This window comes from Nasonia vitripennis, chromosome 5 (assembly GCF_009193385.2).
Source record: "Nasonia vitripennis strain AsymCx chromosome 5, Nvit_psr_1.1, whole genome shotgun sequence".
NCBI classification, from domain to species: Eukaryota; Metazoa; Arthropoda; class Insecta; order Hymenoptera; family Pteromalidae; genus Nasonia; species Nasonia vitripennis.
In genome coordinates this window covers 7558737-7580318 of record NC_045761.1, presented here as the reverse complement: position 1 = coordinate 7580318, position 21582 = coordinate 7558737, and the positions used below count along the sequence as shown (strand labels likewise).

Here is a 21582-nt window from a genome sequence, read left to right as displayed (position 1 = left end):
CGAAAATCTGCTTTTATGTATAATAAAATATACAAAACTTTTTTCACCATTATTTTTAGAAAGTCCAAATAGAATTAAAAGAAAAAGAAGCACTTTTAAGGGCTGACACCGCGTCAATCTTGAATCGAAAGTGGAGCAGTCGCGACAAATTCGCAGAGATACACGTTTAACGATCAAACGTCGTATTGAATCAGGAGAGATTTACGCGCGTCGGTGAGTTTTTGCGGTCGACCCGCGATTTCCAACAACAGAGGGGACAGTTCGAATAAAGAGCTTGTCTTTGAAGATCCGCAGTGCCGACGAGTATAGCACGGGACTATGGATACGGAAGTGAAAAACCCGCAGCAGACGCATATGCTGAATGAAGGAAAATTTATTGCTACCTGGAACTGCGGCTGATTTGAGCTAAACGAGCGCGAGAAATCAGCTACTGCAACGGATGCGCCATGATTTGCGAATATTAATAGCGAAGTTTTGTCGAATCATTGCACGAGCTTTACGGTTGCGAAAGGGTCATTTGGATCATAAAGTGATGTAACGTTGGTTACTTATTCCGAGAAATTTTGCAATAAAGCTGTAATGGAATATCAATTTTCAAGTTGTTGAAGTCTAAGGTTGCAGTGCGATGCTGTACGAATGATCAGCCGGAATGAATGGGATACACTGTGTACGAATATTTCTCGGAATATCGAGTCTACAAAAAATTGAGAAAGGCGAGTGTAAACTTGCTTTTGTTTTGCGAGATTTTTCACGGTTGCATCAGCAATTAATTTAGAATACAAAGATATGCAAAAAAATCGGAAAGTCTGAAACGAATTAATGTAAAGCCAAGGTTTCGCCGCGAAATAAAACACCAAAATTATTGCGCAGCACAGCTTATACGAATCAAGAACGGGTATTTTAATATCCACGCGATGATGAATGACAATAATTTGTACACTTCAGCAAGTGGCGTTTGACAAAAAATCGCCTTCTAAATATTCATTCTACTTTACGCGACGTACAAAGCTTTCGAAATCAACGCGACTCCTTCAATCAAAGCATCTCTCCGAACAAAACCAAGGAGAAGCGCTTCAAAGAGGCCTACGATTCCGAGCTGGTTTTCAGCGAGAAAGAAAAGGAAACAGTCGCTGAAAGTAAACAAAGAAGTGAGCGATCAGTGTCGCGGCTCTCTAATACACACCGGCAGAGAAACTGCGCCTCTCAGTGAGTCAGCGGCGACGATTTGCAATTGAAAATCGCGAGCAAAACTCGCTTATTAGGCAGCAAGTGTAAAACGACGCATAAGAAAGCTCGGCTACACTTACGTATGCCCGCGAGGAAGAAAATCCATGGATAATCCTTCTGCGTTTCGAACTTGTTTTATGAGATAGAAATGGTGTGCAGGCAAGGGATATAATCGATGCGTCTATAAATATACTCGTCAATTTTTGGATATGCAAATCATTTTTTCGCGAACAACATCGAATCGCTCTAAAAGCAAGTACAGCGTGAAATGGACATTGCATGTCCGCCTCGAAGTGCTGGCGCGGATTTCTGGTGGTCGTCGTATCATGGAAGATAAAACATAAAGCCACGAGGCACGAGGCGAACTTTCCGATCTTGATATATGCGTTCACTCAGCAGCGCTCGCTCGGGGTACTTAATCCGTCCCGAGAAACGCCTTATTAAATTTACGAAAAATCCGTAAGCACTTGGTGAGGCTAGTTTCTTTTTTTCGCCTCCTCTCTCGTCGTGCCCGACTTAATGCGCTGAGCCATTTTTTCAGATCGCTTATCGACGTTACTTATTTTGAACGTGCCTTTTTCACTCGTTATGATGATTTTTATTGATTTTAACTCGGCTCGAGTTTGTTGATACTCGTCGTACTGTTTCTCTATTATTTTTTAATGTATTGAATAAAGAACAGTTTTCTATATAAATATTATCGTAAAAGCAAAGAAAGCACGCTCGACACTCTCAAGAGTCACGGAGTCGCAGTATGTCATAAATTTATTCGACTCTCGACAACTTGTATGCAACGTACGTACGTCTAAAAACTATTCAAGCGTAACCCGAAGGTGATTCGCAATATCAAAATAAAACAGCATAAAAACGATTTTATATCCACTTAATGCGCTATGTTAATGTCAAATTTTTAGATTTTGCCGTTGATTTCTTGAAATTAATCATTCTTGTCATTTATTATATGTTTAATGTTAAAAACTAAAATGCTTCCCAACACGGCTAGTGTACTAAGATGTTTGATTTATAGTTTTTTGTTACGTAAATTTTATAGCTTCAAAATTGCCAGTAATGAAATTTTGCTAAACGTCTATGGCCACTAAAATTAGCTACCTTTTTCGCTCAAATTTTTCTTCGTTTTGTCAACATCTATAATAAAAACCATAAAATGCGAATTCCGCCACAAAAACAATCATTAAAGCAACGGCAAGCTGCTCTTCTTATGTCATTTATAATTTTAAATTGCAAAAATTGCTGGAATCACATTCGAACCTGATTTTCAAGACTATTTATAAACAAAAATACATACAAGAGCTTCTATAAAACAAATACAACACGCTTCTTAGCAGTGCAAGACATTCCAAATGCAAATTTAAACGATATCGATAAATTCAAGTTTCCAGGAAAAAAAAATCAACGACGACGCGCATCGATGTAGCTGTACATAGAAAGAAAGTATCCTCCTTCCCGGCAACAGAAATTAAGTTAATAGCGACACTTCTGGAGGACGGTGGACTTAAATGAGCGGCTATATTTCATGAGGAGAGAGACGATAGTCTCGCTTCGGAAACAAAATAACAGTATTTTTACGCCTGAAAAGGAAACTCCGATGCGTCTATTCCGCATACGAGAATTAAGATATCCTAATGACGCGTACGACGTGACACCTAACCTCTAATTAGACGAGGAGCTAGTGCTGCCAGCAAATGCAAACTAGCCATAATAAAAAGAAAAATACCGTATTCAATCCCATCCTACTGCTCCTCGCATCTTCGTAATAACCGAGAAACTTAACTACACACACGACTGAGCCTAATATAAATTCAGGTCTGATTACGAAATTATCTTCCTCTCTATATACTGCACGGCAGCATATAGCTTCTCTCCATACGCATGAATAAACGGAAAGTCGGGTAAGCAGATAGTCCGGGGATTCCCCGGAGCGAAGAAGGCGGAATCGCTCGCATTTGCCGGCTAATCAATGGAGCAGCGGTGAAACTCGCTGAAAGCGGGTCAGTTTTGCAAAAGCCGTTTGGCCGAGTGCAATCACATCACATCGACTTTTCGAAACTACTGTTTTGTTGGACTACATGGTCGCGCGGATGATTCAGGGGAAGGGATATAAAATTCCGGGAATTCGATTGCACGAATGATTAAGTGATTATCTGGAGAATGTTAATTTGTCGTACGACCGAGAGTAAGTCTAAGATAGATCGCGTGTGCTCTCTTGGCTTTTATGCAATGAGAAAATCGGACTGTAACCTATCTTGGAATTATAAAAAATGTTATGCAATAAAAGTGACGAACGTAAATTCTAGTCTTGCTGGAATCCTCTTTTAGAGTTTTTAAAAAAATTAAAATATTTTAGCAGTGGTTATTAAAACTTTTTTAGTGGTGTAGTGTCGCTCAGCAGAGGAATTTTATAGCTCTCTTGCTCAATTCAAGCCTGAATCACGTAAACATATACTAGTTTGCCATATGTGCTGCTGTTAAAAACGGCGCGATAAGCAATTTAACGACAAAAAGGTACGGCGGAGAATCGAAAATTACCCACTTTCGTTTTGCTCTACATGGGAAAATTTTGTACTGCACACACTGAGCATTAGGACATGTGTTTTTATTCTTCTGAATAGTCAAATTAGAACAGCTGTTGGTGCAACCGCATATTTGCAAGTACAAATTAAATGTAACTAATAGCACAGACAGACGTAAAAAATCTTTATGGGAAGTGTAAATCAACTCTCAACAATAAAGGATCAGTTTAAATAAGCGTAAAAGTCACGCGCGTTTATCTCGTCGCCATTTTCATCAGTTTGAATAATGAACAATGGGACTCGATGGAAACAATGGCCGTGCAAAATGCAAAACCAAAAATCAACTTTCTGAGATTGCAGCACGCCAAGATGCGCCTTAAATGGAATTTAAGTTTATTTTGCGATAAAAATTTGCAATAATCACGGCTAGTCGATAAACTAGCCCCGGCAGTCCATAATGGGCTCATCCCCTACACTCCACAGTTGCATAACGTCCTCCCGAATTAGTGGCGCAAACTTATTAGCTAGGATAAGCCGCTTACTTCTCCTTTTTCTTCGCACTTTCTTCAATACGAGCTTATATATCATTTCGCTTATTTACCTTACGAGTTTTGATGTGCAAAGAACCGGCAGGTTCGAGTTAGTCGAGAGGTGCTTTAATGCGCCTAGCTAGTTTCGATCGTATCTTCACGCATAGTTTTGTTGGTTCATGAATGTTTGTTGGCCGATACGTCGGAAGCATTAATTTCGAGGAAATTATAGAAGCTGTCGACGCGGACTCGCGAATGAAATTCCGGAGAGTTTAACAATCTTTTTATTACAACTGATGTTATTGCTTCATTTCCTCCATCGTCTCAGATAAGACTACATGCTACATCGTAAAACGTAAAGTTTTTTCGCGAAGTACTTCGCATAAGACTCCGAATTTAATTAGGGTATTATCAAACTTCCTATACCCTGAGAGCGTATGTGTGAAAAACATTTGCTCGTATAAAGCCAGAATTAATGGATCAACACAAGAAATCAAGATTAGCTCGCAAGCATTATGAAAACGGCTTGATCCCAGACTTTCCAGGTACCGATCAGTCTAACTCGACAATTCATGTCCAATTTTTCAACTCGTACGAACACAAAACAAAAAAAAACTTAAAAACTGATATTTCACATCGCATATCTCACGCTGCGCGCCGGTAAAAGTCAGCAGCTACGCTGTCAATTACACGTAATAAGTGAATGTGTAGCTACACCTCTAGTCGAGATAAAGCACAGCAGACATAATCATATATATGTATAGAGGGAGAACCTTCGCCACGTAGTCCAACTCGTATAATTACAGACAACGCGTTATATATACAGAGCAACGACACACAGCTATCGTCGCGAAAGATGAAGTGGCTGCAAGATCGTTTCTCGCGATTGCTTCCGAGAATTTCGTTCTCTCTAGGCCTTCGCGCGTAAAAGTGTGAATATACCTTCGCTCGCATTTGAATACCGGAGAAAAAAGTTCACGACTTAATAAAACCCCGCAGCCAATTAGCTAGCGTATAACAGAATTAAGCGAAGAGTACAATATAAAACGGCTGAAATCTCACAGTCCTTTGAACTTTCGCACCGAGTCTCTGGCGTCAACGCTGTCTACCTTGGCGAGAAAGCTGTGCTCGAAAAAAAGACCGCACACGAGCGTGTAATAACGTGACACATGCGCCACACGTGCCTATGTGTACAACATATTCCGCAAAACGAAAAGTCGCCCGAAGGCAGCGCAAACGGGTCGCGTAACAGCTGAGTACACGTACATCGGCGGTCGCGAGAGATAAAGAGTCGGGAACAATAGCTCGGGCGATGAAACGACGGAATGCCGACGTGCGCTGCAGAGGAGAACGGCGTTGAAGAGCTCGGGAGAGTCCTACCCTCTTGGGAATTTCGAATTGTCATTCCCAGACCGGTGTCATCCGATTGACGAGCTTTTATCCGTGTATCGACGATGGAATTCTGGGATCGGGTTGACTGGGACTTCGCGGCGAGGTGACAATCTTAAATACTAGTTTCCGAGAAAAACCTGCGATGTTGCGTATCACAAGTAAATTCTCGAGAGCTATTCGAGCAATAATGGCTCCCAGCGATACGGCTTTCCACTTTTAAGTTGTCCGCGGAGTAAGACATTATATGCACTTTGTGGAATTCTCCGATAGTTAGCGATTCTCTCTGTAGATTTCTTCGTGAGTTTATGCGACAGAAACAAGTATATCGGCTCGCTTTGGAGATCTATGCGACTTAATTACGTCACGCTCGAATAAATGCATTTCCGATGAAAATGCGGTATGACGCTATTATTCTCCCCAAACTTTCCTCTGCGCTCGACGGAACAGACGTTGGGAACAGCTTCTCTTTTTCGAAAAACTCGATACAGAGCCGCATAGCGAGCCTGTAAAAGGAAGTCTACTAAATTCTCCTTGACTTGGAAGGTTTCTTCTTCTTCTTCTTCTTTCTTCTTCGTCTTGGGCCGCGAAATTGTGTATGTAGACGCGAAAGCAAAGTCTCCGGACTTGTATGGCATTAAGCCAGAAGGTATATGGTGAACTTTTCCAATATTCATGATACACTCAGTGCAGTAAACGTCTCCTCTGATCATGATGGATTTATGCGGATCCACTTTTGCGAATATAGCTACTGGCGTAGTCCTTCCGTAAATCATCCATAGATAATTCCCAGAGAAATTTTCTGACGGCAAAGAAGAACATAGATAGAGTCAAAGCAGAAAATCAGTACATTATTTTCTCACGTCCAACAGTTCTCGTTCTCTCTTTGGCCCATATAGTTTCTTCTATAAACCTCCATTATTAATTCGTCTCTCGTTGAACCGCAGCGTGCATTTCCGTCTCTCTCTCGCGACAGAGAGACGCCCTTTCACTTTTCGCACTGCACACGTGCGCGCAGCTCTCGAGACTCGCCTCGGCTTCCCATGCGGCGCTGGATATATCTAAGCCCCCGCGAGCAAATAATATGGACGAAGAAAAGAGCGGCGCGGAAAGCGAGAGCAGATGGACCGAGCAGATATATATATATAAGTATTCGCCAGCGAGAGAAGGAGAGTGAAGGGCGTCACACGCTCTCTCGGGGAACGTGTTGTCGCGGAATGGCTCTCCTCGTTAACGTCGCGCTGTGTTGCTGCTGAGGAAAGCCATTGTTTGCGTTTGTTTTATATAAGACGCTAGTTTGAGGGGTATTTGGAAAATCGTTGGATAAATTCCAGTCGATCGCTCTGTGTTGACATAGAGATGATAAAAAAATATCTATTTTCTCCTCGGGCTTTTTTTGGTATTAAGCTGTGTCGGCTCGTGTTCCATTGAAAGAGGCCGCGCTTTTTACACGATCGCGCGAGTCGTCACGATAATTCGTGATGCTCCTTCGCGGCTCGACGATGGACATGACTTAATTTTTCATATCGAGTATTAGCGAGGTCGACCACGCTACAGTCGCGTGTGCGACTATGCGACTAGCTCGACGTTGAGGCTGTGTAGAAATTTATTAGAGATATATGTAATTCGAGGGAGTTATGGAGGAGAAACATCGGAGACGTGCTTGTTCCATTAGGACTGTTATACCGACTGGGAAGATACCTTTACTGCTCGAACAATGACGATTCTCTGTATGCGGGTTCTGTATCTCGCGTCTGAGATTTTATGAGCTTTCAGTTTTTAACTCTCTCATGGGGATCAAATTTCTGTACAGCTGATATTTATGAGCTTCGCGTTTTTCCAGACGGTCGGCTGGTTCTTCCGGGATGAACTCTGCCTATTCGTTAGAGTTTGCGTAAAACAAAAACATTTTCAATTTACATGTGTATAAATAAACGAACGACGAATTAACTTCACACTTGATTTCAAAATCGTACACACCTCATCTCACCTATAGGAATTATCCAATTATCTCATTGGATAATTCCCTCTCGCGTTAAATAATTTTCTCTCAAGTTCATACTAACGAATCAATCGCAAAAAATCCTTCGAATCAGCCTGATTAAATCTGAGCAGCCGCGGGCATATCCGCAGGAAACATAAAATATCCATTCAATTAACGAATACAACTTAGTCTACCATAAAATCAGCAGCCTTCGCAGTATACACACCGCAGAGTCTCGTCGCGGCGCGACGCGTGCGATATTTCGAGTTCTATTAATATCGCGCACTCGCCGCGTTATTTCCCGGGTAATAACGCAACGAGCGCAATACAGCCGAGCCCACATGTCTCAATAACCCAACGGACGGTTGCATCTTCGATGTATGATTTACTATGTTCTATAATTGCAACGCTTGGAAAAATAGAGCGACATCACGTTCAAGGAGGTCCAGTCACCTCTAATTATTTTTTTTCGAGGTGAGCTGTGGGTCGTATAAAGGAGCGACTCGCAATCTAGTTCGCGCGCGGGATATAAATCACGGATTCGTCGGTTAATTGGAGGATTCTACTTTGGCGGCGCGTTTTGGCAATGCGCTTCGGACGCTTTGAGGTTTGAATTATTCTATGGACGAGGACGAGTTGATTTTTTGTATATTATTGTGGATTGCACAAACGAGTGAAATAGATTAAGGTGACACGTTATATAGAATAAATAATCAAAAATCCAACCTATGACAGATCCTCGATTGAAATTCTCACATCTACAATACACTCATGCAGTTGTCCGCGAGCTACAGAACCAGACCACAAGCGTTGGCAGAAGTAGAGAACAAACGATCCGGGAAATCGTTTGAAAACGCCTAAACAGATTTCCATGCGACGAGGGCGAAAAATGACTTCCTCCTCTCCGCGAAAGCGCAAGCGCTCACGGGGGCCGTTGTTCACTTTCACGCAGCAGCAGCAGCAGTGTGTGCATAGCTCGCAGGTGTAATCATGGCAAAAATACGCCATTCTTGGGAGATTCTTTTTTTCTCAGAGAGAAGGAGCTTGATCGCGGAATCTAGCGTACAGTCTTTGGCGTAAGTGTACGAGTATTAACTTTTAGTTAAAAATATATTCTTCATTTCATAGTCCAATGCGCACAAAGCACACATCGTTGAACCGCACTCGAAACGATTCCATTTATCAATTTCCACCTCGTGACGGATGACTTACAGCGAACAGAGGGAGACCAGACCAGTACATAGATCCTTGTCGTACGGACTGTACACGCGCTCCAGCGGAACAATCTTAATAAGCACGTAGCATTACACGGCGTCCTCTGGAAGGTTCCTCTCTCTCGCTCTCGTAAATTGATATACGCACATGGCCCCCCGGGGCTAATACACTTCCCGGCAGCCCACGATTTCCAGCGATTCGACGTGGCGCACATACATTTTCCTCCTCCACCGGTGACATAATAACCAGCTATCTCGCGTATCGGAATGCGTTTCGCGCTCTTTCATTCATCCTTCGATATTATATACACACACACACACACACACACACACACACACACATACAACAAGCAGTACCGCGGCAGCGGCGGAAAGAGTGACGCGCATAAATTAAGCCGCAATTATACATACGCGGTGTATACTAGACAAGACGAATTAAGAGGCCGCGGGCGAAAAGTCGTGGGAGGGTATGTATACGCTTTTTTCCTCGTTTAAATGTTAATGAGCTGAACTTTACGCTCTCGTTGCGAGAATATCTCTCTCACGAGCGCGGGATATTTAAATTCGCTCGAGTGTGCTTTATGGAGCATTCAGTTTTCGGCGTGCGATGTGAGTTAGTGAATGAACGCAGCAGAGACGTGGGTTACACGCGGATTTCGCACGAAAAGCGAATGGAGTGTGAAAAATAAATATGCGCGCGGAATTCGCTGTAATGAGCCGTATGCGGTTTCGCAAACGATAGATATGATACGAGCTGATTAAAATTTACGAGGTGTATACACAAAGTGTCGAGTTCGGGAAAAATTCGACAATGGAGTGATAGATATATGGCTTCGGCTAGACAATAACTTAATATCATGTCTCTCTCGAGCTGTCGGGCTATTCATTCCGGCGGCCGAAAGAATTCGATACTTCGAAACACGCGTCCTCTTGTCATCGATCGCGCCGCGACTGTATGCATTGCAGCTACCGTGAGATACGAGATATTTCAGTGTCGACGAGAAAGATCGATTTTCACGAAATCGTAGGAGAAATGGATTGTGTTTCGACACGTGTATCGAGGGTGTTTTTTACAATGAGTTTATCGAACGTCCTTCCGAGCGCAACTATTGCGCAGGATCAACACTATTAAAGTACTTAAATCGTTAAACTACTTTCTAAAATCTCAAAGCATACATATAACATTCCACCTACTCATCTGCATACAACGCCGAGCAATTTCCGTAAAAGTAGGCAGCCGATCCACGCCTCGGACCATTAAAAAATCAATCTAATATAAATCTCCCACAAGCATCGGGTACAACCTCATCGACTTTCCCCTAGAGCATCACAGAGAAGAGGACGTTCTCACTGCGATGCAGTATCGGCTTACACAAGAAAGTATCCTCGCGACCGAATTTTTCCTCGAAAGTGTAGTGTATAAGCGAATGTGAAACTAGAAAGGATCGTCGAGTATATACGTAGAAGGAAGACGGTACGAATCTCACCGATATAATTACGCCGCGAGATCATTATCGGGTATAGACTGTCACGCTCTCCCACAGCCGTGTCGCGCCCCATAGCTCCTATATAACGAGTCACGAGAGATCGGATGGATCTCGAAGCGCCGATTATTGCTGTTATTGTTATTGCCAGTCGACGTGTATTATGAGAGATTACTAGCACGGGTGTATACGTGTAATAATGCAAGCTCGCGAAACACTCCTCTGCATGTCTCTCGTTCTGGAATTGCTGCCGCCGATATGCATTATATTTGCGGTTGGCGTCTTTTTGTCATTGCTGCGGATGATTTGCGGCTTTGGTAATTAGAGGATGAGGTTGTATAGCGGAGAAGAGGCTTGGTTTATAATTCGTACATCAGAGCTTATTGTTTCGTATGGGAGTGTGTAGTGTAGGCTGCTTATATTTTTTATTGTGCTGTCACGATATCATCTATTACCGATGGTGTATCGCGTTTTTCTGATAAATTCATTAAACGATAGATTTCAGAGACGAATGACGCAACACAACGTCCAATTAAAAGGCACTAAATCCCAAGCGCTTTCAGACTCGCGCGCATAAATAATTTAAAATCCAATCCGCGTACACCCTCTCCAGCTTAATTACGGACTGATCGCAGGTATAAACAGCGTCTATTAATTAACGGAAGCCATCGCGCATCGAGTGATAAACGACGCTCGTCTCTCGTTACATCTCTCAGAGTACACACACATATAGAATCGCTGCACAGCTCTTATCTCTCGGAAATCATCAGCACACACGGCGCATCGACCCACGCACGCGGATTCCGCGGTGATTTATCGGCCTGACCCCTTGCTTCGCGGGCTGTACCTATATATTCTCTCATAAACGCGAGCTGCTTCGCACAGAGTGGTAAAAGGCCTTTCTTCCTCTCGCGTGCATAGCCCGAGCACAAAGACCGGCTCCAAAGAGAGAAAGAGAGAGAGAGAGAGAGAGAGAGAGAGAGAGAGAGAGAGAGAGAGAGAGAGAGAGAGAGAGACAAATGGACACGAGTCGTCGTCGTCGCCGAGTTGCGCAAAGAGTCTTGGGGATTTATATCGCAGTCCCATTGCTCGGCTATAGACGACGCGTATACGCAGCACACGTGCGCGTGCCGGCAGAGCCTTTAGCGGAGAGGTCGGATTTATCGACTATTGTTCGGCGATGATACTCGATCGGCATCGGAGCAAAATGCGGTGATAAAGTAGTGCGCGAGTACGCTGCGAGCGCTTAACGTCGGTCTAATTATTGTCGACTTCCTCTTGGAAGGCTATGATTCGTAATGACCGGATTTTTGGTTCAGAGTTTTAAAGGACTAGTATTATCAAATTTTTTTCACTTGTCCCGCATTATCATCCCTCTATCTCAGTCTAACATAGCATTTCCAAAGCAAACACAGCACACACTACAGCGTGAGTGCATAATAAGTAGGTAACACGGTACATCGATAAATCTCTCGCAATCCTTCCAGCGAAAAAAATTCGTACAAATACAGTAGCTCGCAACAAGACACGTGTAGCCAGCGAGACAAGAGATGCACAATCTTGATATAGCCAGCCAGACACAGCATCCAACCGCATCCTCGCATGGAAAACAATGCAACGCCGAGCCGTGTATTTCTTATGTATATACTTTCTACTCAGTTGTGTACAACGAGAGGGTCGAGAGACTCGCGAAATTCGCCGAGAGAGATCGATTCTGCGGCGGTGGTGTACCAGCTGGCGAATAATCGCATTACCGCAAGAACGAGTAATAGCTTGCGGGTCTGTAAACCTCATAAAAGAGCGTGATTCATCGCGGTTGCCGTGCGTATTTTCACTTTATTTTCCTACGGTTTATCAAACCTTCGACTAATTAGGAAAGTCATATTTTTCAAGTTCAAGTCGACGGGCCAGTAGTGATCGAGGAGTTGATACTCGCTTGATCAATTTTCGTTTCGACCAATTTCGAGGAACGTTAACGAGTGTAGTGCTTGCCTATAAGCGGGCAAGATCGAGATTAGTCTGAAAAGTTGACCTCTAGCGCAGACTTTTTTGTTCTAGATGAAAAGTTACACCCGCGAGGTTACACCTTGATCCACATGAACAAGCTTAGTGGGACTTTGCCCGTTCTAGATGAAACGTGTTTCGAGCGGCCTTTTCTTCTTTAATTGCCCGTAAATTGTTTTCTGCGAATTTATTCGTGGTGTTGGCTTAACGTCGTTTATAGCCTATTTATCGAAAAGCGATGGTGAGCGCGAGAATTCAATTTTCAATGATACACTATTACTAAACTATTTACGATACTTGCCCCTGCAGTTGATGTATATAATCTTCATAATTCAATAACCAACTTGTGATTGAATATCAAAGCGAAATAGAAACACGTTAGACCGACCACAAGTGCAAAGTATTAGCTCAAGAATGTTGCCTATCGATAGAATCGAACTTAATAACGGTAATAAAAAAAAATAGCATCACGGATATTAATAAGTGCATGAAAAGCGTCATGTGTAATGAATATGTAAATTAGCCTTTGCAAGGTAAATATGAAGTAGCATAAACGCAAGAGGAAGCTAATCTGTACAGAAAATCAGACTATCTGCCAGCATAGCGTCATGGTATGTGAGCGTGGAGCAAATAATCAAGAATTGGATTAAGAATCTACAGCTAATGAAATGAATCTATTATTGCCAAGTAAAAAAACTTTTGCGCATAAGTACACCCGAAGCACATCTGACTCACGTTTCAAAATACACTGAAAAAAACAATCCAAGTCCATATCGCCAACACGCTTTAAAACCTCAGCCGAGCGTTGAAAAAAAAAAGCTTTACAACTCCCAGGAGACGATGCAGTCATCGCACACGTCAGCAGCAGTAACATTTTTGGCCGTCACAGCGACGCATGCATACTCGTTCCCATAGTCATCCAATAGGCCAAGTTCAGCAGACCGTCGCGGAAGACGTCGATGTGCCCCGTTAGAGTGTCTACATATACGTCCAGATGAAACTCAAGCGCCGCAGGGATATATCGTATGGAACACGTAGCTTGCACCCCGAAGTTATATAAATCCTCTAGATAGAAGCCGATGCAGGTTCTCGCCTCTGCACGCACGCACCTATAATACCTGACACTTTGACCTTATGCCAGCGGCGACTTTTATGCATGTATACGCCGCGAGTCTTGTTTTCATTATGTAAAGGATTCCGCTGTGCGAGAGAGACGGCTTCGATCAATCAAAGTGCCACGGAGTGACGACGATCGTAAAATTGTGCTTCAGAGATGCTGCAGCAGATGAATCGTAGGTATCTGTGTCGAGAGAGTAGATCTTGGATCGCACGTTGGTACGCGGCGCTTGTTTGAAGTGTAACGACTTGTTAATTGCTAGGCTTTATTTTACGATTATTAATGTATCTTCATTTCGTGCAGGTACGTCGATATGGTGCTTGGATTTCTATTCATTATCTTTTGGCATTGCAAAAGGAATAGTGGTTTTTTGTATTGTAGATTCTTGATGGTCGGAATAGGCTTTGTACCTTGATAATAACGTAAAAAGACACTAATGATTGAGCTATAGCGAGTCTGACCAAATACGCCTTCTTCTACTTATCTTGAAATTTACATTTTTTTCTTCTCAAAGAATGCAATCTTCCACGAAGAATAATTTCATCCTAATGTTGAACCAAAAATAATTGCATTTTTTCGAGTAAACCTTTAAATATTCAAGGTAGCAAAATAAACTATTACCAAGCTCGCCTTGTATAAAAATACAGCTACGTCCGTCGAAAATAAAGCATTCTCTTCTTTGACAAAACCAGTGTTCCCATTATACATTCTTATTATGCGCGTGTAAATGTTAAAAGAGGGGGACGAGGTGAATCAGGCTAAATCATCCGCTTCCATCGAGCGGAACTATGCTATGCGCTCGATGGAAGTGGGTATAAGCCTGACCGCAAGAAGGTGCGGACTTTCGCTACGCGAGGGCAGCACGATCCACGATCCAAGGATGAATATCGATAAAACAGTCGCGGAGACTGCGGCAACTGTATGCGGCCTGAACAATAACAACAAGAGTAAACTCACCGTCGGCAGACCTCGCTTGCGGTAGCATGTCCCCAGCGGCTCTCAGCTGATCGAACTTCTCGAGTAATTGCGCTAATCTGTAACAGATGGATGATAAATTAGCTGTGCGTGTGTTAGGTGTCGCGTGCATAAGAGCACAGTTAATTAGTACAATAAGTTCATTCCGGTTATCAATTGACATAGCAATAATAATTTTACAGCGTAAAAGCATGAGCAAACCCAAAATGAAAATGTTAAAAAAAATTTTAAAAGAAAAGTATCGTGTTTTTCAGAGTAACAGCATTTAATACATTCGCATATAAAATTCGCTCTTCGCTCTCCGCACGACACATGAATAATATAATTCTCGATGCATACATTACGAAAAAATAATGCATTTACGCATAAGAATCCGATTGTATCGCAGAAAAGAGGGACTAGTCGGCCAAAATTTTGAAAGACTCATGTAAATGCCATGTAAATGGATCTTAGTAACACATTAATGGGATCTCCTAGAGCGCAGGAGAGCGAGAGAGGAAGAAAACCTTGGCACTCCATTAATCTTGTGTACTCACTTGGCTTGAGGTACGTTGAGCTTCTTTTGCAGATCAACCCGCAATCTATCGCCCACGTGCCTGTAGATGTCCGTTAAGGTGTTCATCGCAGTTTCTCGCACTTTTTCCGTGGGATCCGACAGCAACTTTACTATGACCGGTGTTACTCCGGATAGAGCCATCTCGTCTGCGCCGTGCCTGATTTACAAAAAGAATACCGTGTGTTTGTTTGTTATACTGATACACATTTTATGACATTTAAAATCCGCAAGCTTTAAATCGCACGAGGAATTAAAATTATAAGAGACTTACTCGTGCAACGTAGTTGTAAGGAGGATAAGCGCTTCCTCCCTTAATTTCGCGTTCTTATGAGAAAACGCCGGCTGCAGTTTATCGAGTAAATTCTGGGGTGACATGCTGCCTTTCTCCATGATCTTCAGGAGCAAAAGCTGAGCCTTTTCCCTCGTTGTATCTTTGTTGTCACCTGAGTTGAATAAAAATAAAATACATTATATTAACACAAAAACAATAACAATCTTTTAAAAATATAACCTACAACGACTTCTCGTCGATGAAAACATATGAGCGATAGTTCAAAGAACGTGTGGATACAATCGAATTTAAAAATTTAAAAAGTTTTCATGAACAAATCTTTAGAAACTAAGTAAATATTTGCGCTCGAAAACAGAGACGCTATTAACGTTCGGTATCAGCTAAATCGACACCTGCTCACGACAGTATACTTCCGGACGTCCACACCGTTCGCATCGCATATAAGCAGCAAAAAACTCTCGAAAGAAAAGTCTGCTTTCATCCCGTCGCTCTATATACTGTATGAAAACACAACACGCATACATATATCTGCATGTTACTGGATCAACGACTCGAGTGTCGAGGGCGCCGAGGAAAGCCGATACTTACCTAACCTGTCTATCGTCGGTTGTATAATCGTCGAGATGTATGGTCGGAAATCGTGGCCCATCCGATCGGCCAAGTACGTGAGCGCATCCAGGCCATTCTGGACGACCTGAAACAGGAGCAATCACACAGATGAATTAGCATTATCAAAGTGGTATTATCGGTATGACAATGAGTGGATTCGGAGAACCGATTTGGTTTCTTTAATATCGAGGCTGATGCGCGCGGGATTTTAATAAAGAGCTGATGTCGCGAAATCGAGGTCTCACGCTCGATTTACTTAACGGCCAGAGTCGAGCTTCGCTGGTTTGCAGCAGATTTAACGGCTGGATTTCACGAGAGAAAGAGAGTCGAATTCGCTGTTTCGATCGATTTGTCCAAGCAAATAGTATGCATCAGTTTAATAGGGATTCATAAAAAAAACCATCAGTGGTAGATGACGTGCTACCTTCGTTTATCTTGCATCAAGCTTATTAAATTGTACAAATAGAGCGAATTATACAGTGCAGAATTCAACTCTTATAATTTATCGCTCGGATCTCTTGTCAGCTGCGCTAAACACACCTATTGTATCAACCCGTATAAAGCTCTCGTAATATGAATAAATTCTCTCAACACTCTCTCATCGGACACATCAAGATACACGATGATGGATGCGATATATTATCGGAATTATGAAAATGCGCGTAGCGTGGAACATGAATGGTAAACAACTCGACTATCCGCGTAAAAATACACACACACGAGATTAGTGGAAACTGCATGAACTTTATCTTTTAATTCCCACATGCTTAGCGATGCAAAATTAAATTTTATAAATAGCGATCTAAAAGTAGCCAAGCTACTAGTCAATCTTATCAAAGCTGAACAAACAGTGTTCCATGCGCTCGCAAAGTGAAAGCTCAAAAGTCCGAAAGAAAGAGGAAACGCCATCAGCATCAGTAGCGTAACTAATTGACCAGGTCCAAAGTCGCATAGCATCTACTGTTTACCCGGTGACCATGCACGAGACGACGTTGATAGATCGTTTAATGGACTCGAGAGTGAGTGCTTTCATTAAAGCTAAAGATTTTCACTCCTACACTTTCGCCCCCTTTCAGACGCAATTATAATTTCGTCCGCTGCTGGCCCGAGACCGAGTGTATTCGTCATAATTGCCGCGGCGCGTGTAAACTCTCAAGAGAGGAGAGAAGGCTTGTCTCTTTCTTTGCAGTACTATTCGCTGCTCTTCGCGGTTTCTCTCTCTCTCTCTCTCTCTCTCTCTCTCTCTCTCTCTCTCTCTCTCTCTCTCTCTCTCTCTCTCTATTTCTTGGCTTTACACTCGCCCACACGCGGCTGAGGCCGGCCGGTACCGAGTTATTTGTAACCGCCGATACTACTACCGGGTATTAGAAATACTCGTTTTTGAGAGCTATTTTGAAGCGTGGAGGAAGTTAGACCAGTCGAAACGTCGGCGATGAAAGTGTTATGTTTATGAAAAAAAGAAAAAAAAATGATGGCAGCGAAAGACCTCGATTCCAATATGGTTTTGATTGAGAAATCGTATTAGTCGAGGCAACGATCGAGAACGGCTTGGTTGCTATGGACGCTGCACCCCAAAGAATTTTCAGTTGACTGAATTTCCGGGTCAGATCGATAATAAACGCCCGAGCCAGTATCATCCTTCATTTCTACATCGTTTTTTCAACGGATGATATGGGTTTTTAAGTGTTAATCAAATTAAAAAAAAAAGAGGTATAAACGTATAGCAAGCGAAAAATCAATTCCTCCAACAATTAAGAATTCACCCTCATCAGTTAAAATTAATTCTTCGCCGAACAGCCGACGCCGCAGCAATAAGATGAAAATCTCGCACACGTACACACACACGCGGATATAATATATTCGTTCTAAAATACACCGCACAAGTATATAACACAGCCCTCGTCGCGGCGAAGGAGGTAAGGGCAAAAGTGCAATTTATCCGCGCGCAGCAAGAAACGCAAGCACGAAAAGCTCTCCTGAATGATATTCGCGCGCTTGCGTTTAACGAGCGCCTGTGCACATACACGTGAACCTATTTTAGCGTCGCTGCTCTCTTCTCCTTTTTTTCGCGTCGCTTCGTCGTCGTCGTCGTCCTTTTTGCGAGCGGAGCTCCTGACCCGCGCTGTTTCGAATTAGAAATATCTCGCGCAACGGGAATAAGTCGTAAGCGCGTCCGAAGCTTCTTGCGCGTGACTGCGTAGCGCTGGAAAATTAGATAAGTCTTCGCTTCTTTCGAGCGTAAATGAAAAATGTCTCTTGGGGTATTAGTTTTCACGTCGTGGTCGTCGTTGCTCCAGCTGTCGAGGTGTCCGAGAAAGACGAGCGTAAATCAAGAGAGGTGAAACTGGTTTTCCATGCGGTGTGTGTGTGTGTGTATGTGTGTGTGTATTGACGGTAGGTAAAATGAAGAATTTTATTGTCAGAAGTGACGTAAGTGTAGCTCCGACCGATACCATATTTGCGCGCGCGGCGATCGGCTCTCTCACCGGTGTGTGTATCGTTGACGTGAAAAATTAAGTTCACTGGGTTATGCGCGATGCATTTCAAGTATAACTTTTTATTATTTGCTGCACGAGCACCGACTTTTTAGGAGGTGAGGGCGAGGTACGTATCTCTTGTGTGTGGGAAGTTGTGATTGTATGTCGAAGGCTTTGTTTTTGTTTTCGCAAGTGTAAAAATTTTCACGGGATATTCAATCGGTTTAAATTGGATCGAAGAGTTTTAAACTGACTAAATGAGATGAAAACTTTTTTCGGTGAAGTTTTAAGTCGAGAGAATGAGAAGGAGACTCTTTTTAAAAGTTTAAGTGGCCGAGTCATCGATGAGAGAGAGGGAGTAGGTAACTGCGGTAACGCTAACGATATTAGCGGCGACGAAAAAAGAAAGAATTACTTCACGCAACTGATGAGAAGAGAAAAAAAACAATTACATTGTAGATTACCCAACTTAGAAGCGAGGCATGTCGCCGTTATTTTTAAGTTTTTAAAATAATTCTTTTTCACTGTTAAAACTACTTTTCTCAAAAACCACCACGTAAAAGTAAAACTGCTCATCATCGTCTACGGTAGTTATTCCTTTGTAATCCTTTAATTGGAGAAAAAAAGAGAGACCGAATTTCGCACATTAGTCAAGGTTGAATTCCCTCGCTTAAAAAAAAAAATCCAGCACACTCGCTCGTTCTCAAAGCGAACAATCGAAGCTTTGTTTGAAGAGCAGTGTCTCTAATTACAAGAGAGTTTTGCTCGAACAAACGAAATTTCTGGAAAGCAATAAAGAAGGGAGTAAGATAAGACGAGAATAAAAGCTCTTCTTCGCTTATCAAAAGTCCTAAATACAACCATTACGCAACGCTTCACTCTCGGAGAAGTGTATAACAACAATAACAAAGACAGTCGCATTACGTCTGACGTGTATCAGCCCCGAGAGAGCGATGACATAATCCCCGCTCGATAATTCATATAATAAGAGCGTAGAAACCGTCTGCTGACACACACACACTCTCTCTCTCGCAAAATTTTCGACAAAACCCGCATCCGTACCACCGCCTCTATCACTTCTTCCTCTTCTCATCGACACAAAGCACGAGTTTAGACTGTAAACGCAGGCATCGCTTATACATAAGTAGTTCAGCGAATCCATCACAGTAAAGAAGGCCTATAGAGGTATCTGGCACGTATGCGCGCGTGTGGGTGCGCGCCGCGATATCTGGCCTTACTTGTCAAAGCCGGAGCTGCTGCTGCTGCTTTAACGTTCTCTCTTTCGCTGTCTCGCGTATTATGGGTGTATATGCACGTGAGGGACAGAGAGAGAGAGAGAGAGAGAGAGAGAGGTATGTGTACCGGCGCACAGCTGACCGGCGCGAGAGGTGATACGCGGCTGTTATATCACCTGCGGTTCGACTCTGCTCTATATAGCTCATACCGTCTTTGTTTCGCACCCCCTGTATATGGCCCCGCAAAGGACTTGTGTCAGACAATCGAGCTGTTCGCTCTACTCTCGACATCTTCGGGGAAATTTTATTTTTTAATGGGTAATTTATACAGCTGTGCGAAAAAGTTTGATAAAGTTTATTTCAGCCGTATCTTCTCTCCTCGTTGTTTAAACGGTATGAATCAAGTGTTTGCAATCTACACGCAAACAAACACCTGGAAATCTATCCTCGTTGCGAAAGAATTTGAAACTATTTAGCCTAGGAAGACTTATGACTCGAATTTATCAAAAAAGTTCTCGACCTTCCCAGCAAACCCACCCATCGATTCCTCCAATAACGTAACGCCAGCACCTCTACGCTATACTATGTGTACACTTAAAAAAAAACAAGAAGACATTCTTCCGACGACTCTGTAAAAGTCTCGAATCGCAAACACGCTGTTCGAGTCCCAAGCGCGAGCAAGAATTCAAAACTGAAAAAAAAAAAAACGACGAGAGCCGTCGTATGCGTCAGCTGCGCGCGCGCTTCTTCCATGTCACGAATTCAACGGCGACGACGACGACGACGACGACAACGAAGGGACCTTTCGGGAAAACCGTGGGCCGTTTGTCTCTCCTCGAAGGCAACGGCACTTTCGGGCGCAGCTCTCCTCCTTCTGTTTTATGCACGTATATATACTTTCACCTTTTTCAGCATCGCGCGCGGCGGCAACTCTTCCCATTATTTCGCGAGTGGAATAGGCTCTTTCTCGTATCGCAATCGCAGAAATAGATCTGACGCTCTTGTCTCTGCCGGTCTGATAGAAAGCTGCGTGTATATACAGGCGTAATACGAAGCCTCGAATTTTTTCGCTGCGTAAGGAAGGCATTTCTCTCGCGGTCTCGATGTGCTGACCGCATGTATATACGAGACTCTTATGTGTATACATGTACTGGCAGGTGCTTCTCTTTTTCTGGAGCAAAGTCCTTAGAGTTAACGACTGGGAAAACTATAAAGCCAGCGATATGTTTTTTACGAGACGTTGAGATTTAGCTGAAGTCAATTTAGAGCACACGACGCTTTCGGATTGAGATGTGTTTTGGTCATGCTATCGGCTCTTGAGGTAAGATAAATCGAATCGATGCTAATTACAGATAATTACCGATTCAAACATAATGGAACGGAGATAAGAGCGCGAAAAAATTAGAGATGCAGGATAAGCTCGGCTTGCTTTGTACAACAGTGTGTGTCTAGGATTATTTACAGTTCTGATAAGAGGGTGACTCAAAATTCTTAATCGATAAGTAGATAAAATTTGGCATCTTCTTGAAAAATCATAACATGTCAGAAGTGCAACATGAATTCGCGTAGGCGATCATCCTTGACATGGATTTAATTGAATTAACTCGATCTTGCACAAACTGATACAGTCAACGTTACGTGGGAGTTGTTATTCATTTCAGATTTTAAATCCAACGACTGAGGAGGTAAGTTGAAGTACAATCACCTCTGAAACTTGGCTTTGAAGTAGACAGGCTGACTAGGAGGCAAGAGTCATGGCATAAGAAGAAGAAGAAGAAGAAGAAAGGTATAACAAGAATGATAAAAAAACAGTCTTGCTAAATATAGCGGTGAACGGTCAAGCGTAATGCTGAACAGCACTGCGTATGTCTCTCTATGTACTTGTACATTCACGTGTCTAGGATGTACGTCTCGAATATGAGAGCTCAAAACTTCATGAATAATGTAGAAACCTTCCT

At 42.8% G+C, this 21582-nt stretch overlaps 1 protein-coding gene across 14 annotated transcripts in view; it reads right to left on the bottom strand.

Annotated features, from left to right (window-relative positions):
- LOC100121012 (CLIP-associating protein 1) overlaps positions 1–21582 on the bottom strand; it is a 43661-nt gene that overhangs the window by 20653 nt on the left and 1426 nt on the right. For 11 of the 14 annotated variants that reach the window (XM_031931989.2, XM_032600788.1, XM_032600789.1 and 8 more), the window contains exons 2-5: positions 15892–15997; positions 15283–15454; positions 14992–15168; positions 14438–14514 (exon numbers count right to left, since the gene is read on the bottom strand). In XM_031931989.2, coding sequence (XP_031787849.1) covers positions 14438–14514; positions 14992–15168; positions 15283–15454; positions 15892–15997 — 532 coding nt within the window. Of the gene's footprint in view, positions 1–14437; positions 14515–14991; positions 15169–15282; positions 15455–15891; positions 15998–17936; positions 21407–21582 lie in introns of those variants that run through there. The other 3 variants (XM_031931990.2, XM_032600790.1, XM_032600791.1) reach the window with 1 other exon arrangement.